The sequence below is a fragment of the Chlorocebus sabaeus genome, chromosome 8, assembly GCF_047675955.1.
Source record: "Chlorocebus sabaeus isolate Y175 chromosome 8, mChlSab1.0.hap1, whole genome shotgun sequence".
Lineage (NCBI taxonomy): Eukaryota > Metazoa > Chordata > Mammalia > Primates > Cercopithecidae > Chlorocebus > Chlorocebus sabaeus.
The window spans coordinates 19,662,201-19,689,417 of NC_132911.1; the positions used below are offsets into that span (position 1 = coordinate 19,662,201).

Consider the following 27,217-nt stretch of genomic DNA (forward strand, 5'->3'; position numbering starts at 1 on the left):
TACGCCACTGTACTACATCCTGGGCGGCAGAATGAGAATTCCTCTCAAAATAATAATAATAGTCATCATCATCATCATCCATTCCGTTGCTCCGGTTTCCAGCCTGGACTGTCATCCTACACTAGTCCCACCCCTTAGACAGCTTCCACATCTGTTCCCGTTTTTCACACCGCTACGCACATCCTATAACAAGCCAATATATGTTTGTTGAATGGATACATGCGTGAACGAATTGGTAGGGAGTAAAGTGAACTAAATGATGCCACGTGTGTTAATAATCACTGAAACATGTTTTCCATTGCTTCTGTTTTTCAAAGCGGTTTTCACAGCTTGAATTCTCTCCATTCAGCGTCATGAAAGCCCATTCGAAACGGACATCAGCTGACGTTTGCCTGCACGCATTTGCTTTCCTCCCCTCCCGCTTGTCCGGCCTCTCTTTTGGCTGGTTTTCCTTTTTCCTGCAATCTGCCCTGTTTCGCTTCCCTTCCCTCTGCGCCCGCGCCCGCCTCCCAGCACGCTGGTCAGCTCCTCTTGCCTGCAAGCCAGCCTGGCCCCGGCGGCGCTAAGTCACGAGGCTGGGGGCGGCCGGCGGCGAAGGGGGCGGGGTGAGGCCGGGGCGCCGCAGCGCGCATGGGCGGAGCCGGGGGCGCGGGCCGCTGTGGTATATCCGCGCGTGCGCGGCGTCGCTGCTGGGCCAGTCGGGAAGGAGGAGACAAGATGGCGCTGCGGGCGATGCGGGGGATTGTCAACGGGGCCGCACCCGAGCTACCCGTGCCCACCGGTGGGCCGGCGGTGGGAGCTCGGGAGCAGGCGCTGGCCGTCAGTCGGAACTACCTCTCCCAGCCTCGCCTCAGTGAGTATCAGAGAGCAAGACGTCTCCGCTCTTTGCTCCCTAGCCTAGCCCTTTGCTCCCACTCACCTGCTTAGCCAGCGGGTAGGGTGCAGGATATATTTTTCCCTCCCGCGTCTCCCCTCCGACCCTGACCCACTTGTCTCTTTAGAAGGAGATTTGCCTGTACCTAATATTTCCGGGAGGTGGGCTGAGGGCAAGAGCACCAGCAGGAACTTTTTCCTGGGGTTGGTGGGCTCCTGGCTATTGCCCTACACCCTTACCCCCTCCCCTCCCCAGCTTCCCTAGTGGGGAACATTCTCAGGCGCTTGCTTCCCGTCCCCGAGGGCCACTTCTTGTCACTCCGATCTTAATCTTCCCCTGACTTCATTTGGATATCTAGGGGGTCGAGGGAACGCCCCTTCTTCTCCCCTTCCCCTGATAAGTACCTCAGTGGGGTTTTCAGCTACTGCGGAGGGCAGACGGTAGAGCCATCGCTGGCGTAGTCAGGCCTTTCGTGGATGGAGGTCAGGCCAGTTAGCCAGAGGGAGATGTGGCTTGGTGTTCGGTGGAGGGGCTGCTCCACAGAAGGACACCTAGATATCAGAGAACGCTAGAGCTGAAAAGTACCTTGCAGGTCATCCAGTCCAACCCTATCATTTTACAGGTGAGAAGCCTAAGGTTCTGGAAGGGGTAGAATTTGCCATGCTTCAGACACTTATTGGCAGAGCAGGGACTAAAAATCCAGGTTCTTAAATTCCCGCTGGGCCTTTTTCTACCCTTGCCTCTTCATTTACTGACCAGTTAACCGAACTCGGTTGAGTGCAAGGTTCTTTGGGGAAGCCAAGTGGCTTTGCCCATAGATGGTGTGTGTGCATAGGCTTGTTTAAGTGTTGTGATTATTTGAATAAAAAGGCCTTAATGAACTAGGTTTAAGTGGATAGCTCAGCAATTCCGAAAGAAATGGTTCTTGATTACTAGGGAATGCAGTTGTGTAGCATCTAACTTCACAGCGTTCTTGGGAACTGGCAATGAGCCAGTTCCCAGTTTTCAAAAAAGTCTCGAAATAGACTTTTTTAAAAACTGGGAAAAGCACATGATGTTTCCCCGGGTGGTGAGGCTGCATTTTCACTGGTTAATTGCCAGAGTGCCTGTCTGTAGGTGGCCGATTGGTTAAAAAGGATTTCAGATGAAGGGTGTTAGCCTGGGCTATCTGAAGCCTGACTAATCCACATCCTGATCTGTCACTGGGTCATGTGATGGCACTGCAGTGTGAAGAAAAAGGAAAACATTTGATTCGGTGGATTGCTGAGATGTGCCTTCTACCCTGGGAATTGTTCGAATTAGAAAATGTATGTTGGGGCTTATCTGAACTGAAGTAGCTACTTCAGGAAATCGGCAGATGTTGCATTCTTATGCAAACCTTGGCAATAAATTTATACCTATGAATTACAGATTCTCTGTTATTAATTACGTTTGTATGCATTGCTTTTCTTTGGGCAGAACAGATAGACATTAGTGGTGCCTCCCAGAAGAGGTTATAAAGGTGTAGTAGTCAGTTTCCATATAATTAATCATTTCAGAGAATATCAACTGAAATAATGTTGTTTAAAGATACTCCATGATTAAGATTGTAAACCTTTAAGAGAGATGAATGTGATTTCTCCATAGTTCGTACGTACTTAGCCAGTTGCTGAAGAATTTTTCCAGACGTTATTCTTGACAAAACTGTTGTAGCATAGGGCTTCACACTGAACTGTTAGAGGTCAGGGATCCTTTTTATCCCCACTGCCTAGCACAGTGCCTGACATATAGCATGTGTCTTGTAATTGTGTAACTTGTATTTAAACTCCTTGCTCAAATAATTCAGTGGATAGATTGTGAACATGGGCGGAATCAGAGCAAGGAGTTGAAATGCCTGGTTGAGTTTCACTTGTATATCCTGTTATTCTAAAAAGCAATAATGATATCGTACTTAGGCTAACAACTAACAGCATTTGAATATCTTCTTCTTTTGCCATATTTTTCATTCTACGCAAACGTTTTAATTGCTTTTGAGTAAATACTGATTAACATCTTAATGTTTGTGGTTTTGTTTTGTTTTGTTTTTTTTGACGGAGTCTCACTCTGTTGTCCAGGCTGGAGTGGAGAGTGGCGCGATCTCGGCTCGCTGCAACCTCTGCCTCCCGGGTTCGAGCAATTCTCCTGCCTCAGCCTTCCGAGTAACTGGGACTACAGGCTCATGCCGCCATGCCCGGCTAAATTTTTGTATTTTAGTAGAGACTAGGTTTCACTGTGTTGCCCAGGCTGGTCACGAACTCCTGAGCTCAGGCAGTCTGTCCCGCTAGGCCTCACAAAGTGCTGGGATTACAGGCATGAGCCACCACGCCCAGCCAACCTCTTAATTTTTGTAAATTGATTGATGATATAATTTAAGGGGATATGTAATTATAGTTATTGTGTGTGTCTGTGTGTGTGTGTGTCTGTGTGTGTGTGTATGTTGAGACAGAATCTCACTCTGTTGCTTAGGCTGGAGTGCAGTGGTGTGAGCTCAGGTCACTGCAACCTCCACCTCCCAGGCTCAAGCGATCCTCCCACCTCAGCCTCTTGAGTAGCTGGGACTACAGATGGACACCACTACCTCCAGCTAATTTTTTTTAATTTTTGTTTTTTATTTTTGGTAGAGATGGGGTTTCCCCGTGTTGCCCAGGCTGGTCTCCAACTCCTGAGCTCAAGAGATCCGCCCGCTTTGGCCTCTCAAAGTGCTGGGATTACAGGTGTGAGCTACTGTGCCCGGCCTAAAGCTTCACACTGAACCTTTAGAAGTCAGAGATTCTTTTTGTGTCCCCACTGCCTAGCACAGTGCCTGACAAATAGAATGTGCCTTGTAATTGTGTAAGTTGTATTTAAACTCAAAAAGTTGTGGTTTTTGAATGAAGAAATGGAGTAATGTTGACAGCTCCACCGTACAAATTAGATCCTTTTTAAAAATAGCTTCCAGATTATAGGACTTTTAACAAGAAATGGAAAACATATTCAGGCTTGAAATTAGGAAATTATCTTGAGCATTTTAGTTGAATTTCTGAAGTCACAAGGAATGAAAACTTGATTTTCTCTTAAAAGGAAAGGTTAACAACATATGTAGAGCTTTTGAATGCTATATATTTTTAATTCGGTCGTCTCCATTTTTCTTGAGACCCGAAATCAACAGACCTTAAGTTTCTTATAAGGCAGAGCTAGCCCTGCAAAAAGTCAAAATAGGAATCTTCTCCTTGCTTTTTTTCTAGAACCTCTTCTTTAGGTGCCCACTGCTCATGGTGTGGATCTTTACTCTTCTTTTACAAGAGAGGATGATTGCTCTGGGTTTTTGTTTTGCTAATAAGGTGGAGGCTAAAAGACTAGGACACTTATTATGCAATGGCTGTCAACTTTTTTTCTGAGTGTTTCATAATCATTAAATGGTGTTAGTAGTGTTGAACAGTCTCCTATCCTGCAGGAGGAAGAGGATGTCGTCTGACGAAATACGTGCTCCTTAAAACCTGTGTAGATTTTGGGTTTTAAGTGTTACTTCATAAATACTTGTTGTGTGCCTGATACGATAGTTCAGAATCAAAGCCAAGACATTTTGGTTGTAAAATATGTTAAGAATGTAATGTATCTTCTGTGTTGTCAGAAGTTCTGATTATCCCCCGTACACCCACCTACGGACTCAAATTCTTGTTCATTTGGAGAGGAGTGGTCAATATTTTGGTAAATAGAAATATTTAGGTAATTTGCAAATCGGTTTTTGTCTTTTTTGAAGGGCAACTTGATGTCTTTGACAGCCATACTCTAAACTGGTATCTCTGTTTTGGGCTGTTAATGGTAATGGTGAGGAAGGCTGGATAAATACTGTCGAGAGATAAAAGTTAGTGTTTGTTATCATTCTGCTTGGTTTTCTCTCAGATAGTTTTAGTACCATAGAACAGAGCTGTAGTTTTATATAAATTGTCTTTTAGTTCCCACTTGTAGTCCAAGTGCTAGAAGCTGTATGATCTCCATACTTTTTAATTGTACTGGAGACTAAGGCCAGAAATAATATAAGGGTCATAGAGTACCAATCCTAAGATTAAAGAAAAACAAAACAGTTAGAAGCCTGGCTCCCCCATTTAAAAACAAACTTATCAGGGCCTTAGTTTCCTTAGGGTGCATCAGCCTTGCCTATTGTGTTAGCCATTTTCTGTTCCTTTTAACAGAAAACCTGAAACTGGATGATTTATAAAGAAAAGGAATTTATTTCTTAAAGTTCTGGAGTCTGGGAAGTCCAAAGTGGAGGGGCCGCATCTGGTGAGAGCCTTCTTTCTGGTGGGACTTGAAAGAGTCCCAAGGTGGTTCAGGACATCACATGGTGATGGGGCTGAGAATGCGGAGGCACTAGCTCAGGTCTCTCTCCCTTTTGTGAAGCCACCAGTTCCCTTCACAGGATAACTCATTAACCCATGAATGGTTTCATCCATTCATGAGAGCAGAGTCCTCATGACCCAGTCCCCTCTTAGAGGCCTAACCTGTCAATACTGCCACATCGGGGATGAAGTTTCAGCTTGTTTTGGAGTTTCCGAGGGGACATTCACACCCTAGCACCCACCTCGTTGTGTTCTGTGAAGGTGAAATCAGATAGCTTATCTGAAGATGCTCTGTAAAAGCATGAAACTCTTTCCAACTATAAAGCTGGGTCACATTTTTATCTTATTTGGATTATAACATGTCTTAGCTTCGTTTTTATATGTCAGTTGAATTTAAACCAAGCATGTTTAACCTCTGGTTTGTTTCGAAGTGTCTCCTCATCGCCTCATGTTTTTCATGATTTTCAATGCAGGAAAACGGCTGAATCACCTCCACCAGATTCTCCGTTCTCTACTTAAACTCTTCCAGTAGCTACGACTCCATTGGAAAAAGATTGTTTTGCGATTGTGACAAAGCGTAGACACAGGGAAATATTCCCTGATGCGAACAGTAAAAACCTGTTTTTCATAGCTAAAATTGCAGGCTTGCGAAACTGTTTTGGGTGATATTGCTTCATAATTCTTAGAAGATACCATGCCACAAAAAATGGACTGGTTCAGTTTTAGAATTTGGGCTGTAGTAGAATCAAAGAATAAGTGGCCCTGGAGCTAGAGTGTGCACGTTCAGAGCCTTGGGCTGGTTGCTTGTGTCCTTGGGCAAGACACAATAATTTCTTTTTTTTTTTTTTTTTTTTTTTTTGAGACGGAGTCTCGCTCTGTCGCCCAGGCTGGAGTGCTGTGGCCGGATCTCAGCTCACTGCAAGCTCCGCCTCCCTGGTTCCCGCCATTCTCCTGCCTCAGCCTCCCGAGTAGCTGGGACTACAGGCGCCCGCCACCTCGCCCGGCTAGTTTTTTGTATTTTTTAGTGGAGACGGGGTTTCACCGTGTTAGCCAGGATGGTCTCGATCTCCTGACCTCGTGATCCGCCCGTCTCGGCCTCCCAAAGTGCTGGGATTACAGGCTTGAGCCACCGCGCCCGGCCAATAATTTCTCTGAGAATAATTTTTCTCTTCTGAAACTTAGAATAATGATAGCTAACTCATATGTCTGTTATGGAGATTAAATGAGAATTCCTGAAAAGTGCTTACTAAATGTATATTGGTGTTATCAGTTAACCTGCAAGGTTACTTATTGGCTCTTTGAAAGGCTGGATACATTGTTGCAAATTTAGAGACTTTTGAGGAAGTAGAATCTTGCCTTCTGTAGTAGAAGTCAACTTGATTCACTGTTTCCAGGAAAAGCTATGACTGGTGTTTCTTTTTCTTGGTCATACTTTTGCTCGTGACTGGCAAAATTTCATGGTTTGGAATGAGCTTGAATTTTAAACATGAGATTCTGAAGCTTTATTGTTGTAGAAATTAGACGTATACAGGAGATACAGTCTTGTCGGAAAAAAGAGAATTTTAAGAACCTGATGTATTTTACTGGTATTTCATTTTATTCAAAACAGTTTATCATAAATTTCAACACCATATCCCCTCCCCAACCCCAGCTTTTTGGTAAAGGTTTTGGAAAGGTCTACGTTTCTGCGTTTCTGAAAACTGGTTTCAAGAAAACATATTTCTAATGTAGCTCACTTTCCATTTCCACTTGGCAATTTTAGAAAGTCATTGAAAAACAATGTTGGAAGTCTTTTTAAAATGAGAACAATGAAGAAATCTTTTGGGGGTTGGAATTATGTTTTTTAAGAGTATTCGATCATTTTAAAAGAGTGGGGATAGTTTTCATAAAAGTGGCAGAAAATGTGGCAAATGGGGTCTTTCTAGTAATTTAGGGGAATGATTAATCCTTTCACATGACCATCCCTCCAAGTAGCTTGCTTTTTATCTAAAGTGAAAAACAAAAACCAAAAAAACACTTCAGTTGGGGGCCTCTATTGAGACAGTTACAGTACAATTACTGATATAGTCAAGCAAATATGTGATGTCTGGATTTAAACGTCCGGTTAGCAGGAAAGTTGGAAGCCCTGACAGCGCTGTCTGCTCCGTCCCAGCATTTGTAGCAGGGCTCTGGCTTCCCAGCCTGAGGCTGAAGGAATTGTAATTTTAAATTCCAAAGCCCCTCGAGTGGACAGACTGGTTAGTAAATGGTTTCCTCATTCTTGGGAGTCCACATCTCTGCCAGGAATCTCTGTGCAAACTCATTATAAGACCTCAAAAGAAATCTAGCAAGTGAAAAATTCCCAGTTGCTAGACAGCTTCTTATTAATTATTTTAGGCCTTATACTAAATTTTCTTCAAAACTTTGGTTCATGTATTTTTTTCAGTTGTTCTGCTTATGAAATGTAGTGAATTTTGTAGGTGTCCTGTAGAATTACTGTCCCCTGCGTGTTCTTATACCTGATCCCCCTTTCACTTGCCGTGCAGGTGTGATAGGTGAGGGCTTTGGGTAGGACCTGCTGGGGTAGAGTAGCAGTTTATTCTTAGGGCGCACTTTGCAGTGGAAAACAACAGTTTCTAACCTAGCAGAAAGGTTTGACTTTTTTTTAAAAGGATACTTTTCTTATCTTGTTTGACCCCTGGCCTTTCTTTCCGTTGCCTACTCCCTCCTTCAAAAGCTCTTTTCCCTTAGTTTTTATGACACCATTTAATTATGGCTTTTTACCTTGCAGGCTATATACAATTTCTCCGATTTCCTTTGTGACTTTGGTCACTTCTGCTTAACATTAAGAATTCCCTTTCCTCATCTACTTAGCTAAATGCCACCTCCTCTATAACGTTTTTACTTTTCTCCCTGAGATGAGAACTATTCCCCTGTTTCTACTGTGCTCCCACAAACCCTCCGCAGGCCGTAGTGAGGGCCCTTATCACATCCCATTCTAACTCTACCCCCTCTACCCCCTCGCACAAGACCAAACTTTCAAAGGCAAGCAGAGTCTGCCCCTCTGTGTCTTGTTTTTGTATGCTGGGTGCTTAGAACAATGACTTACTCTTTCTAAGGATTCCAAATATTTTTGGTTGGATGACAGTGAGTTATGAAAAGTTCTATAGGCACAGCCATTTTTGTAAATGCATTGAAAAATTTTGTAACTATTTGAGTGTTGCGTATTGTAATAGATATGATAACGTAGAAAGGATTTTTGGTAATGCCAGAGAGCTAATTTAAGCTTTTGTGCTGTTTGACTAAAGCTGACTCTTCTGTATTTCTTTCCAGCATACAAGACAGTATCGGGAGTCAATGGTCCGCTAGTGATCTTAGATCATGTTAAGGTAATACCACTCTCTGTTATGGACTATTTATGTAGTTAAAAATGTGGCATTAGATCCTATTTAGTACACTTTAAATTTTTGTTATGATTTTTAAGCCATGCTTTAGACTGAGTGTCGGTCAGGCTAAAGCCCAGATACCCTGATACCCTTGGCTATCAGATACCCTGGGCTAAGCTTTTTACCTGAGCTGTTTGAGCAAAGTATCATCCAAGAAAATAATTTCTATAGTATGTTTTCTAGAACAGTAATTGTACATTGGTTACTGGGGTGGGTCAAGGAGAGGCATACAATTACTAGTTTGTTGAGAGAGGTTAATGATGTATTTGTGTTTGGCATGTGACCCCTCTGGAAGCAGAAGATACATCAAGAAACATTTCTTAAAGGGCAAAGTGCGTTGCCTCTTGTGCTTTATCACTAAGGTAATATCTTTGTGTGTGATAAGGCACTTGTAGAAACTAATCTCAAGATGAAACCTAGTGACTTTACCTCCTGACTGCAGTTTGATATGTGCTGAAGATTGATTCAAAGCCATAATCAAACTTAAGTTGTACAAGATTTAGGCAGGTACCCATTAACGTTTTGTGAAAGAATACAGCCTACGTTTTGTTTTTTGAGGACAATGTTAGGAAGCTTGGTTTGTTTCTTTATATTTTAATTGTTTTCTATATTCTTTGTTAAATAAACTTTTGGACTCATTTTTAAAATACAAATTTTTTAATATTACTAAGTATATTATTGAAACAGCTCAAAAAATATTTGGGCTTAATAGTGTTAAGTGCTGAGCCCAGTACAGAAAATAAAATGGTGAACAACAAGAATGGGGTCTCCCCTAGTTGAGCATAGTATAGTGGAGATGCGGATATAGTATCCGTGTCTACTTGGTACGTGCTGTGAAGAGTCAGTTAGGGTGCTGTGAAAGATTATACTGGGAAGGACTTAGAAACCGTCTCTGAGGAAGTAATTTTAAGAGACCTGAAAAAGCTTCATTGAATGTTACATTGGGGTATAGTTATAGGTGAGGGAAGACTGGTAAATAAATTTTATGTAGTTGTAGAAAAATCTATTTAGACCGTGAGATTTATAGTGATTTGTTTTGATTTTAGATTTTGACTTTTGTTTTTAACATAAAATGTACAGGATCAAGGAACAGATAGTCTCAGGCAAATTGTATTAGAATAGAAGAAGATGAAGCACTGCTGCCAACTGATTTTATGAAGTTAGCATATCTTTGACTCCAAACCAGGAAAAGGGTAGTATTAGAAAAGAAAAATAGCTGTTCTCACTTATAAACACAGATGCCAAAATTCTTAATACATTCATGTTAGATATTAGCAAAAATACCTATGTAAAATATCAGCAAAAGTAGATAATTTGATGTTAGAAAATCTAACAGTGTAATTCAACACATTCATGGAATAAACTAGAAAAAGCTTCTATTCTTCTCAATAAATACAGAAAAAAAATTTGATGAAATTACTCATTTGTTAAAAGCCTCTTTCAAAATAAGGAATGTAACAAACTTTTAACCTCTTAGTGAGTATCTACCATAACCTGCAGCAAATCATGCGCTTAGAAGATTCTAGAAACGTTCCCATTAAAATCAGTGAAAGGAAAACAACCGTTTCCTCTCTACTGCTGTTCTCAGTATGTACTTCACTTCTGACACCAGATATGTGTGTTTTTTCCTATAACAATTCAGTTCTTTGGCAAACACCTATTGGATGCCCTGCAATTAAATCAGTTCTGACACTCACTGCAAAGAGTTGGTGTGTACCCCACAGGTTAAGGCCTTAGTCCCACAAGACTGCAGTCCATTTCAGATGCCAATCAAAAGTAGTGGCTCCCCGGGTTACCCACAGCTTCTGTCCAACTTGGCTACAGATTGAAGATTCCCTTCTGAAGTTTGGTAATTCCCTAAAATAGGTTTCAGAACTCAGGAAAACCATTTACTTACTATTACTGATTTAGGGTATGTTAATATATTAATATTACTATTACTGAATATGAGTATATTAAAGGATACAAATGAAATAGCCAGCTGAAGAGATTATCGTAGAGTGAGGTCCTGAAGAGTCCCAAGCACAGAAGCTTCTGTCCCCGAGGGGCTGGGGTGGACCACCTTCCTGGCACGTGGATGCATTCTTGCTGCCCAACCCAGAAACTCTACAAACACCCTCAGGATTTTTTTTGAAGACCTAAGCGTGACTGGTCAAGTCCTTAGCAGCGATGATTAGTCAATTTCCAGTACCACTACTCTATCAGGAAGTCAGGGGATGGGGCTGAAATTTCCAGTCCTCACTCAGCATCACTTTCCATCTTTCTGCTGAAAACTTACCCAGTGTTATGGGGAAAAGAAATTAGGGTACAAAGGGAGAAGGGAAAAGGAACCGCCGTCATCCTTTCTTCATAATCTGATTAATGAATCAGAAAACCCAAGTCATTCAGTGGCAGACAATTAGAAACAATGGTAGAAAACAAGGTACTCGATACAGGATCAGTTTACAAAAATTTTTAGTGTTCTGTATGCCAGAGTAACTATTTACAGAAAACTATAAAACATTGTGAAAGACCATAAAAGAAGACCTGAGATAAGTGAAGATTCCATGTTCATGAAGGAAAAGACTCAATTCTCCCCAATTAACACAATCAGAGAAGAGTAATTAAAAATGAGGATTGGGTTCAGGAATAAGCAGATGTAACAGTGGAACAAAACTAAGAGCCCTGAAATCAACTCTTCGCACACGAGAATTCAACTTGGTAAGTTCGACATTACAAGGCCATGGGGGACACTGTGCTGCTCAGAATATGGTTAGGGCAATTGGTTTCCCATATAAAAATGAGAAACATAAAATTAGTTACCAAAAATAAATCCAGATGGATTAAAGATCTAAATATAGAAAACAAAACGTAAGTCTAATAGAAGACAATACAGAAGACCATTTTTATGACTTCAGGCTGTTTTCCAAACAAGACAGAAAAGGCAAAAATTCGTAAAGGACCACAGTATGTTTTATTACGTAAAAAGTGTTAAAATTTTTGTATGACAAGATACCATAAGCAAAGTGAAAAGACAGAAAGGAAACTAAGAGAAGATATTTGCATAAGGATTAATATGGAGAATCTATAAAACTTCTATAAATGAATAAGAAGGATTTACTTGATAAGTGAGGAAAGGATATTAACAAGCAATTCATAGGAAGTGAAGTCCAAATTATCAGTAATATGAATGAATAGTTGACAATGATAAGCATGGAAAGTTCCTCAGTACTGGTAGAAGTCAGGAAAATGCAAACTAAAAAGATGCCATTTTTATTAAAATGGCAAAAATTACTTTTAAAAGCGTAGATTAGGCCGGGCGCGGTGGCTCAAGCCTGTAATCCCAGCACTTTGGGAGGCCGAGATGGGCGGATCACGAGGTCAGGAGATCGAGACCATCCTGGCTAACACGGTGAGACCCCGTCTCTACTAAAAAATACAAAAAAAAAACTAGCTGGGCAAGGTGGCGGGCGCCTGTAGTCCCAGCTACATGGGAGGCTGAGGCAGGAGAATGGCGTAAACCTGGGAGGCGGAGCTTGCAGTGAGCTGAGATCCAGCCACTGCACTCCAGCCCGGGCAACAGAGCAAGACTCCGTCTCAAAAAAAAAAAAAAAGCGGCCGGGCGCGGTGGCTCAAGCCTGTAATCCCAGCACTTTGGGAGGCCGAGGCGGGCGGATCACGAGGTCAGGAGATCGAGACCATCCTGGCTAACACGGTGAAACCCCGTCTCTACTAAAACTACAAAAAAACTAGCCGGGCGAGGTGGCGGGCGCCTGTAGTCCCAGCTACTCAGGAGGCTGAGGCAGGAGAATGGCATGAACCCGGGAGGCGGAGCTTGCAGTGAGCTGAGATCCGGCCACTGCACTCCAGCCTGGGCGACAGAGCGAGACTCCGTCTCAAAAAAAAAAAAAAAAAAAAAAAAAAGCGTAGATTGGCAAAGATGGAAAGGATACTTTTTTATACTGCTAGGGAGATTGTAAATTAATAAGGTTCCTTTACAGAGTTAGTTTGGCAGAAAATGGTCATGGCTTGTATGTGGCCCACTAAATGGCTTTGGGAAATTCTGGCTTGTATGAGGAGCCACATGCGAGAATGCTCATTGTAACATTTTTGTGCTCGTGTAAATTTGGAACAACCCAGAACTCCCCTGGTAGAAGAACTGCTGAATAAAATGTAGTGTAGTTATCTGATTTAACTGTACATCCTCTGTTTTAATATTAATTCTAAGGTGTCCATATCTCCAAAGGGTCTTACAACCAATGGCACATCATAGTTTAATTGGCAGTTTTTTTTTTTCACATCACACAGAATAATGATGCATCTTTCAATAAATTATGTTGATAAAATAAGTATTAACGTGACAGAATGTCATGTTAATATCAGGTCAGGTGGAAAACATTGCAGAATGATAAGTACATTGCCATTTATGTAAATCACAAAACTACATTTTTTTGGAGACATGTCTTTATAAAGAGTAAAAATGGGTTAGAGGAATATGTATCTTGTTAGGAGAACTAGATTGAGGATGAGACTTAAGCATTATCTTATTATAATAGTAATTATTATTTAGTAACTTTTTTTTTTTTTTTTTTTTTTTGAGACAGAGTCTTGCTCTGTCAGCCCGGCTGGAGTGCAGTGGCGTTATCTTGGCTCACTGCAACCTCCGTCTCCCCAGCTCAAGCAGTTCTGCCCCAGACTCCTGAGTAGCAGGGATTACAGGCATGTACCACCATGCCTGGCTAATTTTTGATTTTTAGTAGAGACAAGGTTTAACCATGTTGGCCAGGCCGGTCCCCAACTCCTGACTTCGGATAATATGCCCATCTTGGCCTCCCAAAGTGCTGGGATTACAGGCGTGAGCCACCGAGCCTAGCCTATTTAGTAACATTTTATTCTTCCCCTATCAAGCACACCTGAAGCACACAGTTGTTTATACACACAGCCTAGAAAGCAATCATCAGTTCTAGGTGGTGGGAACATGTTTATCTGTACCTTTCTGTAGCCTCAAAACTATAAAACATGCATGCAGAGGAAAAGCAATACATTTAATTGCCATGTTTTCAAGGATTTAAGACCCTTCTTCTGTACCTTATGCTTTGTTTGCTAATATACGTGTTAGTGATGTGTGTTGTAAGGACTTAAACTACCTGAGGATATTGAAAGCTCTCAGCCTAAACCTGTATCTGTGGAGAGTAGGGGGTTGCACATTCAGACATACCATGGTAGAGACAGAGCATGTGTAGTAATTTGGAGGGCTTTTAAAATGTGGGTTATTGATCCTTTATTTTTCTTCTCTTTAGTTTCCCAGGTATGCTGAAATCGTCCATTTGACCTTACCAGATGGCACGAAGAGAAGTGGGCAAGTTCTGGAAGTTAGTGGTTCCAAGGCAGTAGTTCAGGTAAGTTTCACCTGGCCAGCTGAACTGTTGCTTAGCTGCCAACACATAGGGAACACTACTTGTTTCTTTCTGTGATGATCATTGTGTAAGTGTTTTTAGAGTCTTTAGAGATTGGTTACTGGCTGCAGGGAAAAATAATTATCATTGTGTGTTTTCTTGCTCAGTGTCAGCCACCTACCTCCACTTAGTCCGACAGCAACACTAGTAAAATGGCTTTTTTTAAATGGATAAAATTAGTCATGTAGAAGGAGAGAGATGAAAAGCAGAATTCAGTGATGATGTGATGAAACCAAAAAAGTATCTGAGTCTCTTCCTTTAAATTGTCTCATACAGTTCCTAGTTTTTAATGTTACCTCACTATGGGTAATGGCAGTTTTCTCAATAACATGTTCCCCTTAAAAATAGTCTAAAGCAGGGATTGGCAAGATTTCTGTCAAGGGCCAGAGAGTAAAGCTTTTAGGCTTTGTGGGGCCAACTAAATTCTCTTACGTATTCTTCCTTTTTCTTTTTTTTTTTGTTTTGAAACAACCCTTTAAAAATACATATATTAAAAAATTTTTTAAAAAAACAAAACATGCTTAGCTTGTTTATCAGACTTGGCCTGTAGCATGAACCCTTGATCTAAAGGTTGACAATTTGATTTATTATATGTCTTTGCTCATTATATCAAAAGTAGTATACATTCGTGTATTTTATTTTATCAGGGCTGTTTAACAGATGAATAAAATGTAAATGCCCATGATCTAAATTACTTTTACCCTTCTAATTCTTTTTCCTGATAGGTATTTGAAGGGACTTCAGGTATAGATGCTAAGAAAACGTCCTGTGAGTTTACTGGGGATATTCTCCGAACACCAGTGTCTGAGGATATGCTTGGTAAATGGATATTATTCATTCTAAGCTGAGATCTGTTTCCTTTTAAACATATTTCCATAAGGTCTTTTAAAAATTATGAACGTTTGAAAGTCAGCATCTACTTTGTCCTGTCTTGTTACTGATTTCTAGGTCGGGTATTCAATGGATCGGGAAAACCCATTGACAGAGGTCCTGTTGTACTGGCTGAAGACTTCCTTGATATCATGGGTAGGGACAGTAGATGGATTTCTGTGTTTGGGATAAAATAGCCTCTCTCTGTCTTGTACCTTTGCCAGATAGAGAGTGGTGTTTGTGATATCATTTAAAGTAGATAAGCAACATACTCCATAGGTTATAAATTATTTTATTATTTAATTATATTTTCTTAGAAATTATCTTAAAGTTTTATGTATTAATATTTTAAGATACTGTGAAATATCTAGGATGTGTCCGAAATGTATATGGTAAAACCATGAATTTGAAATTAGGACTTCTCGGCAGGGTGCGGTGGCTCACGCCTGTAATCCCAGCACTTTGGGAGGCTGAGGCGGGCGGATCATGGGGTCAGGAGATGGAGACCATTCTGGCTAACATGGTGAAACCCCATCTCTACCAAAAATACCAAAAAAAAAAAAAAAATTAGCTGGGCATGGTGGCAGGCGCCTGTAGTCCCAGCTGCTTGGGAGGCTGAGGCAGGAGAATGGCGTGAACCCCAGAGGCAGAGCTTGCACTGAGCTGAGTGAGCCACTGCACTCCAGCCTGGGCGACAGAGCAAGACTCCATCTCAAAAAAAAAAAAAAAAAAAAAAGACATTAGGACTTCTCTCTTATTTGCTATACCTTTATTTTACTTTAGGAACTTGAATTCTATTACCCTATGTTTTGTGAGTCTACAAAAGAGTAAAGGAAAAAATTATTTCAAGTTTCATATTTGAAAACTAACTGATTTTTTTTTTTGTAATAGAGAGATGCTTTATGTAGTTCTGGTCTTCTGGTGCTTTTTCTTTTAATTTGATATGGTTTCTAATTTCATTCATGAATATTGTGCCAACATGTTAAAATTTTCATTTCTGGAAATACATTAGGTCAGCCAATCAACCCTCAATGTCGAATCTACCCAGAGGAAATGATTCAGACCGGCATTTCAGCCATCGATGGAATGAACAGTATTGCCAGGGGGCAGAAAATTCCTATCTTTTCTGCTGCTGGGCTACCACACAATGAGGTGAGGACTGGGATCGGTTTGCTATGAAATTTAGCAGACAAGAATTTCTAAATGCTCCACTGTTCCTGAGAAACCAAGTAAAGGGTTTTCAAAATAAATACTCAGTGTTATTGTTTGTATAATCCAGTTACCTTAAATCTTTATTTATGCACATGTCTTCTTGCTTACTCTTGCATATCTTTGCAAAAAGTACAAAATAGTTTCGTTGAATAAATCCCCTAAAATATCCTGGTTTCATTTATGATTCAATTCCAAAAAGTTTACAGTAAAAGTTATTTTGTTGTAGAAATGTTATTTTAGATTTCAACTGAATTTTTCTACTTTGCTCATCAGATTGCAGCTCAGATCTGTCGCCAGGCTGGTTTGGTAAAGAAATCCAAAGATGTAGTAGACTACAGTGAGGAAAATTTTGCAATTGTATTTGCTGCTATGGGTGTAAGTAGATTTTTTTGTTTTAGTATGATATATAAAATTTTGCTTGTGTTATGAGAACAATGTAGTAAGCTGTACATATATAGTTGAGTTTTTCTTTAGGTAAAGAATTTGCAGTCTGGCATTTTGGCCAAACTAAGGACTAAAATTTGGCATTTGACTCATTTGAAATTTAAAAATAATGTTGTTTGTGCCCCGAACCGGCTCTTTGTTCTATTGGCTTTTGTGAAAACTTTTGGGGTACTTGAGTTTTTAAAAGAAGGAACAGTTCAAATCTGTAGCTTGGCTTTCATCAGAAATAAATGTTAAGGATTTTTCTTCTCCCAGCACTGATGAAGTTTTTGTTATTTAGGTAAACATGGAAACTGCCCGGTTCTTCAAATCTGACTTTGAAGAAAATGGCTCAATGGACAATGTCTGCCTCTTTTTGAACTTGGCGAATGACCCAACGTAAGTAAACAGAGCTATTTCTTTCTGTGGCCCAGACTCGGGATCAAAAATGTTTCTTAAGGTTGGGGAGGTAAAATGTGGTAATAACAGCATTTGGACCTAGCGGTGAGGTAACCCTGTATTTAAAGTCCAGCCCTGCTTCCTGATAATTATCTGGCATTGGGCAAATTACTTAGGTTCTGAAACTCGTAAAATGTGGCAACTAATACTTGTCTCATGGAGTTGTTTTGCATATTAAATGAGATCATACTTAATAAATTACCTAATACATAATCAACTCTCTGTAAATGATTTTTTCCTCTTACCTGAAAAATCTGGCCTTCATTTCTTCCCTGTCTCTCTCCCTCCTGCCCCCCCTGCCCCACCCCAGTGTTGAGAAACCGTACAACTGAGAAATTTGGGACATTTATAAATAACTGTTAATACCTTACTTAAGAATTTGTAAAGCAACAATTGCTTTGCTCTCCTGAATTTATTTAAAACTTTAAAAGGGGAACTGTACTGTTGTTTCCAGAATCATTTCTTTTTGTCTTTTCTTTTTGGTCTTTTGGTTTGAGTGGCCTAAGACTTACTAAGTTCCCTTTCAGCATTGAGCGAATTATCACTCCTCGCCTGGCTCTAACCACAGCTGAATTTCTGGCGTACCAATGTGAGAAACACGTACTGGTTATCCTCACAGACATGAGTTCTTATGCTGAAGCACTTCGAGAGGTATCTTGTTCATGTTTTTCCCTCCGTTAAACAAAATTGGTTAATTTTCAGGGTTAACTTGTCGCTTTGCAAGTTTTCATTATTCTTCAATTATGGTTTTTTAATTCCACTGTTCACATATTAGTAGAATGGCTTAATAAATCAGAAAGGAAAATACTTCCTTTTTGTCAACTTGGTAGAAGTGATTAGAGGATAAGATTTAAATGGTTAGCCTGTGTATCATACTGTCACTGTCTCCATGGATTAAGAAATGATTGTAAAATGGAGTAAATAATTCAAGCTGTTTACTCAGTTACTCTCCCAGGAAGTTCTGTTTCTGTCCAGACTATTAATTTTTAACCCTTTTTATAATTCCATTTTTAATGAAGTTAATATATTATAAAGACCATACTCTGACAGTACTCTCTTCAGCACTTTTTTCTTCAGAAAACCTAATGTTTAGGAACAGTATTAAGATTCTAGCAGGCTGGGCATGCACGGTAGCTCATTCTTGTAATCCCTGCACTTTGGGAAGCCAAGGCAGAAGTGTCACTTGGGATCAGGAGTTCACGACCAGCCTGGGTAACATAGCAAGACCCTATCTCCACAAAATATTAAGAAATTGGCCGGGCATAGTGGCACACACGCTTGTGATCCCAGTTGCTCAGGAGGCTAAGGTGGGAGGATAGCTTGAGTCCAGGAATTCAACGCTGCGGTGAGCTCTGATTGTGCCACTGTACTCCAGCCTGGGCAACAGAATGAGACCTGTCTCTCAAGAAAGAGATTTTGACAGTTACCCCTAGAAGTTTTGGGGTATTTTTTCGAATACAAGTTACTGAAATTTTGAGTAAGTTACTCTTTTAAGCACATAAAAAGACTTCTGAAGAGACAGGCTGTATCAATACCTCACTTCTTAAAATTCCCTCAGTACTGTCACCATATCTTACTCTGCTATATTGCTGTTTCAGACTAACTCTAGTCAAGGACTAACTTTTCTCCCCCATCCATCACAGACCAATACGTTTGTAAAATACAATAAAGATGAGTTATTAGAAGAGTGAAGTTTTAAATAGATATATAATTTACAAATGCAAATTTTAAAATTACTGGATTCAACAGGCATAAAATTATTCTGCCAGATTGCCCTGAAAGTTTCTAAGTGCTTATCTTGCTTTCTCTGTGATCATTGCGCATTGATAACAGCTAGTCTGCAGACCGCACTGTGAGGAGCACTGCTGTAGCACGCTCCTTGGAAGATGCCAGAGTAGCACTTAGAAGTTGCATTTCATAATGCTTTAGGGTTCTAGTTGATTGTAGGTTAACATGCACGCCTGTAGTCTAGTATCCATGTCTCTAAGGGAAAGATTGTTTATCACCATTCTTATTTTGTGCAGTGGAATGGACTCCTGACTTTGTGACCCTCAGAAATTGTTTAATTTTTCTGACCCTTGATTCCAACTGTAAATTGGAGGTAACGCCTTCCTCATAGGGTTGCTGTGAGGATTAAATTAAATAATGTTGTAAAGCGCAGCAGATGATTCCTGGTATACATTTCCTTCCCTTCTGACCTTTTTGGGATTAGGTTAGATAAATATGGCTAGTTCCACCACGTGGAATAAATCTTGTGAACCAGCAATCTTTTCTGTTTTAAAATTAACTTCCTTTGATTTATAAAATTGCAAACAGATTTTCTTCTAGCAAACTATTTGAAAACTTACATTATGGCAGTATGATTTTAGCAAAAACCTTGTGGTCCCCCATTGTCAACATTTTTGTTACAGAATACTTTGAATTCGTGTTGCCGGGAGATTTTTCTAAATCATTCTTAAGGACAGTATTTAAAATGAACATGATGGGATTTTCAACTTTGTACTTTGGCATGTTCAAACAAACATGTTCTAACCAAGCTCGTTATAATCTGGTATGTGATATTCTTCTCCTTGACCTGCTGTCAGGTTTCAGCAGCCAGGGAAGAGGTTCCTGGTCGACGAGGCTTCCCAGGTTACATGTATACAGATTTAGCCACAATATATGAACGCGCTGGGCGAGTGGAAGGGAGAAACGGCTCGATTACTCAAATCCCTATTCTTACCATGCCTAATGATGGTAAGTTTTGGTATTTGGATTATAACACACCTAATCTTTTTAAGGAGAGAGAAGACCCATCTTTCTTTTCGAGTTGAAATTATTTTGAGAACACATCCCCTAAGAGTTTATCTTGGTTATTTGTGGCTAAATAAAACGTTTTTCATTTGAAAGTTACCCATAGTTACTATCCTTTTGTGGAGGAAAAGCAATTTTCTTCATAATTTAAGTTTTTAACTTTCATTTATTAGGTACTATTGAGTGTCTGCTATTTGCAGGACACTGTTCTAAATGTAAAGAATATTTGAAAAGAATTTATGATCTCTACTTACTGTAAGTTACTCAGTCTAACTGGGGATGCTTTTTATGTGTGTGCCCCGGTAATTTAAGATGGCCATGTTAAGTGCCACATGAGGAGTACAGGTAGTAAGCTCCACAAGACTTAGAGACAGATTTTTTAACCAAGGGCTGGTTAAAAATGACTTTCCAATGCCTGTCTGCATGTGTGCTCAGGGTGGCTCCTGGGGTACAACTGTTTAGAATTCCTCTCCTGTATTGCCTTTTTGTCCTTATTTCAGTTTTTCAACAACACTTTTACAAATTACGGTAAGTTATTACTGTAATTGAGCACTGTTCTGAGTGCTTTATAAATATTCACTCATTGCTCCTCATAGCAACTTTGAGGCAGATGCTGTTTGAGGCATAGGGAGGTAAAATGATTTGTTGAGGTTAGCAAGTGATAGCTTTAGGACCCAGTTTGAGTTCATAATTCACACTGTTACTCTGTACTGCCTCTGACGTGAAAATGATTTGTTCCAGGGGAGTAGCTACAAAATGATGGAATTTAACAGATTTGGAAATGTGTTGCTTTGTGTGACCTTTTTGGTGCAGCCTGGCTAGTGTTTACTTCTCTGTGTTACATGCCAACATTTTGCATGGTGAAATGTTGTGTATCCATCTGACATAGCTTATGAACTAAGAATGTTCTCAGTATACATCAGGTTGGCAAATTTCTGTAAGGGAACTTCGGGTTTAAAATGAAACTTTACCTATATTGAGAGGGGAGAGCACTTACCTAGGGGAGAGAGAGTCTTTTATGAATGCAGCCAGTTTACCTCATAGAGCCAACACGCATCTAACTGCTGCAACCAAACTCAACTGGCCAGTATAGTTGCCATTAGCCACATTTAGCTATTTAAGTTCAAGTTAACTAAAATTAAATAATTGAAATTAAGTTTTTCAGTTTTGTTAGCCATGTTTCAAGTGTTAGATAGCCACATTAGGCCAATGGCTACCGTACTGCACAGCACAGACACAGAACATTTGCAGCATCACAGAAAATGACTCTAATAACACTCTTCTAAGTAATGTTATAGGTAGTACAGATGGACTTCTTGTGGGTTTGGTTCTGGGAGATGGCCACTGTAAAACTCATAACCTAAATATGCCATGCTTAACTTCGACTGTCTTCCTCCGGTAGATATCACTCACCCAATCCCGGACTTGACTGGCTACATTACAGAGGGGCAGATCTATGTGGACAGACAGCTACACAACAGACAGGTACTGGACGCGAGTAGTGCTCTGAAACTTGCAGGCTCGCTCATCCATTACTCTTTAGTGACTTGGATTTTGCTTTTGGGAATTGCTTTGCTTAGGAAGTATCAACTTGAATTGTTTTTAATGTGGCTATAAAATTGTCATTTCTGTTATCTTAAATTCTGGTGTGGGCAGAGCACCAGAATTAAGAATTGTCACTTTTCTTTATTGTGTCTTAAAATGGAGTCACTTGTCTCCAACAACTTTTTTGGGAATTCTGTTCCTTAATGGTATCATCTACCAATCTTGTTATTAATAGAGAAAAATGACTTTTCCATGCTTCTCTAGTAGATGCTGCTTCTAAAATCAGCTTTTAGGAATTACTGTTAATCTTTTTATTTTGTATATAATTTTTTGAGTCAGTTCAGAAGACCATTTTGACTCAATAATGTGGTAGTACTTACCAAACAGATGGTGAAAGTTTAGTTTTTTAAAATAGTCTTGTACAGTGTTGTAGATGAGACTTTGTTGGATTTGATTCTTGAAAGAAATACTGCGCTGTAAAGTGTTTCTTGCTACCTTTTCTTCCCAGGAAGAGACAGTAGAATTCGTCTAGGAGACAAATGCAGCAGTTTTCTGTGATGTCAGATGTAATAATGAATTTCAAATGCTTTTTGTAAAACTTGAGTGTTGTACTTAAATATAGTATTTTTTCCCCTCTCATTCTACCCAAGATTTATCCACCTATCAATGTGCTGCCCTCACTATCAAGGTTAATGAAGTCTGCTATTGGAGAAGGGATGACCAGGAAGGATCATGCCGATGTATCTAACCAGCTGGTACGTACATTCTTCTAAGAACGGTGTTTGAAAAAAATGAATGCCTTTCTGCTGTCTTGCACCTCTTGTCTTTCACCCTTACCACTTTTCCCCATCCACATGGAATTTCAGTGTAGACTTGGTATGAAATACATAATCATTCATTAGAACCACAGCAGCCTTTTCTCCTAAGGATAGATGCTGATGATCAAGATTAGCTTGAAACTCATGTCTAATGCTATCATGTTTCCAAATAAAAAGCCAAGCAATGAGGTTGTTTAAATTTTTTATTAGCGATTTTAGTGTTAATTATAGAGTATTCCTGAAAGGCTGCTCTCACCTGTTTCTTGCTCAACATATTAAGCCATCACCAGAACACTAAAGTGTACAGTTTTATGTAGTCTCTGAAATCCTTGATTTTTATAGTCATATAAGATTGTACACTAACACAAATAAATAAAAATACTATGACCATAAAGTAGAAGTGGTAAACTTAGTGATATCACAGATTTTTTTTTTTACTAGAACTTCAAGATGGATTTCTCCATGGTTTAACTATGAGTTCTGATTTTCAAGTGGTCTATAAATTTTGAGCTCATTAACGTTGAAGAAGTGTGTTTTTTGTAGAGATTTAGGAGTGTCTGTGTATTGTATGCCTGAAAACTCCTTTCTGAGTGAGAATATAGTCCTTCTGGTACTTTCTTATGAATTTTATGTGAACTGATTTTGTAAATTCCTTCTATGGGCTCTTGTGAGGAAAACTGGAGCAGTACATTCCTATATCCCAGATGACTGAACATTCTGAGAGCCTCTCTCTGCTGATGGGAGCCTTTCTTTTCTTTAGTATGCGTGCTATGCTATTGGGAAGGATGTACAAGCCATGAAAGCTGTCGTTGGAGAAGAAGCCCTTACCTCAGATGATCTTCTCTACTTGGAATTTCTGCAGAAGTTTGAGAGGAACTTTATTGCTCAGGGTAAGATCACTGTTGTCTTACAAACGTAAAACGCCTTGTATGTAATTTTGAAAACTGCTTTCCAAGCCTGAGGGAATTCTCATTGGTTTCTATACAGTTATTTCTGTGGTTAGAGAAGAGGCTCTGTCACCTGCCTGCCTTAACCCTCTGGCTTCTCCTCTGCCTTCTAAATACCTTGGGAAGATCTTGACTTGATTTTCCAGTTACTTAGCTACCATCTCACTGTTTTCCTTCTTCCATCGCCCTTCTGAATCCTCCTTCCCAGGCCCTCTGCTGTGCAGCTTCGTTGCCAGTTCTCCTTGCTGCTGACTTCTTAGCAATGATCTGCTTTGACATTTGGGGCTTGGGACTTTCCTGATTCATCCATATTCATCTCTTTTTCTCATTTCTTACCTTCCTGCCTCTTAATTGTTAATAATCGGAAAAGCTCCGTTACCTGTTGTTTCTGCTTTCCCTCCCAGTGCCTACTTTTCACTCTGCTGTGGCTCTACAGTGTATGGGCCTTTACCCGCTGTCCGGACCTCTGATTCCACACCTCCAGCCACCTTAGGAACACCACTGTTGTTTATGCCACCATCCCCTGAGGCTCAGTGTACTCGGACCAGTTTTTTTTCTTTTTCCAAGTGACCTGCCTAGCAGTGCCCTTTCAATTTTTATCTACCTCTGGTATAATCATTGTTCCAGTTAACCCAAGCTCAGTAACTGGGCATTATTCTTAACCTTCTTTGCTTATTCTCCCGTGATCAATTATTTACTAATTTGTGTTGTTTTCCTTTGAAATATCTCACCCTATTCGGTTTTTATTTCCATTATAATACCTTAGTCCTGTATTTCTTAAACTGTAATATGCTTTTGAATCAGCTGGAAATCTTGTTAAAATGCAGATTCAGATGGAGCAGACCTTGGTGGGGACAGAGATTTTTCATTTCTGTGAATTCCTGGGTGATGTTGAAGCTGCTGGTCTCTGACCACTCTTGAGTCCAAAGGCCCTAGTCCGAACCTTTGTCCCATCACCCTTGGCCATTGGTGCCAACATTTTCACCAGTCTCCTTGACTCCCTGTGTGCCATTGCCAGGGTAAATATATTACTAATTTTATTGGTTGTCCCTCTACTAAAAAAACCTGTAATGGTTTTTATGATGTAGCATAGGCAGGATTTTCAAGCTGTTTTGCTTGGTCTCTCCCATCACCCCTACTAATGCTAGTGATACTCTCTTAACATCAGTGGTGGTCACAACAGGTGTGTTTACTTTGGAATAAATGCATCAGGCTGTACACTTAGGATGTGCACCTTTCCAGTTATATGATACATTATTATTTAAATCCCCAAAGTATTCATGATTATTGGAATGTTTTTAATGCAGAACCTGAATATCTTAAACAAAATAAAGTTTTCATCTAGAGAGAAGAACCCAGACCTCCAGCCTTGGAATCAAAGAATAAGATTTATGTGTGGGGATAAGGATGATTCTGCCACCAAAAATAATTTTAACAACTTGGAAAACCACTGACCTTCAGCTAGTGATGCTCTGGAGAGGGTTGCGTGTATTCAGGTGCTTGACTGGCATTTATGGCCTTCTGAGCATCTGTGTTAGTTGCCTTCAAATTCAGCCTTTTCTCCTTGTGTGAACCTTCTGTGCTAGGGAGACTTTTCTCACTAATCTCTGGACAAAACATTGATTCTAGTTTCTATTCCTCAAGTATGCTACCCAGTTGTCAAATCTCAGATCTATCTCCCATCCTCTCCCGCAAGACTGTTCCCTGTCTCAGCCCAGCCGCCTCTTCCGCTTCTCTGGTTCCTTATGATACCGTCTGTGTTCTCTTTTCCTCACTCCTTCTCATTTAGTCTTGGGAGTCCCAACTTTTTTTCCAATATATATTTAATACACTGCTAGTCATGTAACAATACATACTGAATAACACTGCTAAGCTGGAAGTCATTTGCATTTATTAATTCAATCTCAATTTTTTAAGGTCCTTACGAAAATCGCACTGTCTTTGAGACTTTGGACATTGGCTGGCAGCTGCTCCGAATCTTCCCCAAAGAAATGCTGAAGAGAATCCCTCAGAGCACCCTCAGCGAATTTTACCCTCGAGACTCTGCGAAGCATTAGCTGCTGCTTCTGCACTGCTCCACACTCTTGTGAAATACTGGTTCTATTTTCTTTATTCTTTTTGCGCTCCCCAATCCCCACCTTTGTGTTGGAGTTTACTGTGTTACCCTGTAATTAAAAACAAAGAATAGGTAACATATTGTGCCAGTGTTGCAACGTTTTAAACTGCTAACAGACCTTAAAATATCCCATTCAGAAAACCTGGGTCCTCAGTGCTATGTTTAAAGTAGCTGCAGGGATGGAGTGGCGTTTTCTTATTGCTGTATGTATTGTACATAGTGGAGTAGTTAGTTACCTGATAACGGTCTCATTATTTGGGTCTCTTAGACCTTACCTCTCAACTCCCTCAAGAGTACCAGTCTCTGAAGTTATAATGCTTTGGTCTCTACATTAGGGGCAAGATCCGGTCTAAAAGAAGTCTCCTTTGAGAAGGGCCAAGAGGCTCTTTCCTGAGTGTGTGCTTTCGGTTTGTTGGTGTGCCTGTGTTGCTGGGCTGTGCTGATGCTCGAAGCAGATGGTTTTGACTGTCTACTTGCTCTTTCCTGTATAATGAATAGATGAGTGAAAGCAGTTTTCTTTTTCTCTTTAGTACATATGTATTGGGATTCCTGTGTCTTACAGCTCTCCCTCTCCAAATAATACACAGAATCCTGCAACTTTTGCACAGCTGGTGTCTGTCAGGTAGCAGTGAGGCCCCTTGTCTTGGTGATCCTTACTGGGTTTCCAAGCAGAGGAGTCACGTGATTAAAATCGCTAATAGAGTTGTTGTTTGGGGTACAAGATAAGAAGAAAGAAAAACCTACAGCCTTTCTACCTTTTGACATACTAACAGTGGTTTCAGTTTCTAAAGTGTTTACCAGATGCCGAAGGCAAGGTGGGGAGCAAACGCACTTATGTTTACGGATATTTTAAACTCTGTTAGAGAGCAGCCTTTGAAAATCCCCAATTTTGTTCTGCTTTTTGACCTCTCTCTACCTTTTCAGGGTAATCTTTGTGGCACAAACGATAGCATTTCCAAGCTTTAGAGTTCTCTGAATTCCTGCGCCTTCCTGAACGTGAGCCCTGAGCGATCTTCTATGCAGTTCTGCCATGTGTCCTGTTTGGTCTCTCTGTGTTCTTTGTTACTTGTGCAATAGCAACTTCCCTACTCCGTGCATTCCATCTTTCATGTTGTGTAAAGTTCTTCACTTTTTTCTTTGAGGGGGTGGGGGTGGGGGGAGTCAGCATGATTATATTTTAATGTAGAAAATGTGACATCTGGATATAAAATGAAATAAATGTTAAATTAAATGGAAGTTAACTAAAGTGACTGTGTATCTTCTAACGAGGAAAGCAGCAAGCAAATGTGTAATCACACATCTCTTCAATTCACAGCTCTGAGCATCATAACCAGGATTGGGAACCAGCCCTTGTGTTGTAGGAACAAGGCTTCCAGACTGCCCTTGCCGCTCTTTTCAGTACCATCCCTTACAGCGTGCTGTACTTTGATCCAGGGCTGAGTGTTCCTACAGGTGCTCCCCAGCATTCCTCATTTCAGACCTTGTCAGGACCTGTAGAGCCCATCTGCTGTGAGCAAAAGAGGGTACTAAATAGTGAAACACAACTTGAAGCAAGCCAAAACCTGTTTCACATAAAATCTCACACGGATGTCCAGTGTATGAAGAAACCTGGTGAAAGCACAGGGCATGCTGTCATGGAGCCTCTCATTTCTCCCCACTCCAGTTCAAGGCAGCTTTCAGGAGATGTAGAGGAAAAAGCTTAATCATAAGAAGAACTCGGTAGACCTGAGTTCTCTTTCTGATTCTACTAGTACTATATGGCCTTGCTTAGTTATTCAACAAATTCGAGTCTGCTTGTCTGCTTGTATGCCTTTTAGGGTTATTGTAAGGATTGGAGATTTTTGTGTGTAAAACGGTAGGACAGTGCCTGGTCCGTAGCAGGCCACTGTTATTAGTAAACCTTTTTTAAGATAAATTTGCCTTATTACTCTTACATAATACTTAGGATTTGTTGGTTATGTAG

General features: G+C 40.3%; 1 protein-coding gene across 1 annotated transcript; it reads left to right on the forward strand.

Moving 5' to 3' along the window:
• Nucleotides 1-655: 655 nt before the first annotated feature.
• ATP6V1B2 (ATPase H+ transporting V1 subunit B2) lies at nucleotides 656-25,330 on the forward strand. Its single transcript, XM_007961814.3, has 14 exons — nucleotides 656-853; nucleotides 8,524-8,579; nucleotides 13,916-14,014; nucleotides 14,797-14,890; nucleotides 15,020-15,097; nucleotides 15,954-16,093; nucleotides 16,427-16,528; nucleotides 16,878-16,975; nucleotides 17,563-17,686; nucleotides 19,621-19,771; nucleotides 21,231-21,313; nucleotides 22,024-22,128; nucleotides 22,952-23,081; nucleotides 25,056-25,330. Exons 1-14 carry the CDS (start codon nucleotides 718-720, stop codon nucleotides 25,193-25,195), a joined length of 1,536 nt encoding a protein of 511 aa, XP_007960005.2. The 5' UTR covers nucleotides 656-717; the 3' UTR covers nucleotides 25,196-25,330.
• Nucleotides 25,331-27,217: the final 1,887 nt, after the last annotated feature.

What these genes read in the sequence shown, in the direction of transcription:
- ATP6V1B2 (XM_007961814.3), top strand. Translation starts at nt 718, where the DNA reads ATGGCGCTGCGGGCGATGCGGGGGATTGTCAACGGGGCCGCACCCGAG. An exon ending in TGATCTTAGATCATGTTAAG is followed by an intron (nt 8,580 to 13,915) that starts GTAATACCACTC and finishes TCTTCTCTTTAG; the next exon opens with TTTCCCAGGTATGCTGAAAT. An exon ending in TTGTATTTGCTGCTATGGGT is followed by an intron (nt 16,529 to 16,877) that starts GTAAGTAGATTT and finishes TTTGTTATTTAG; the next exon opens with GTAAACATGGAAACTGCCCG.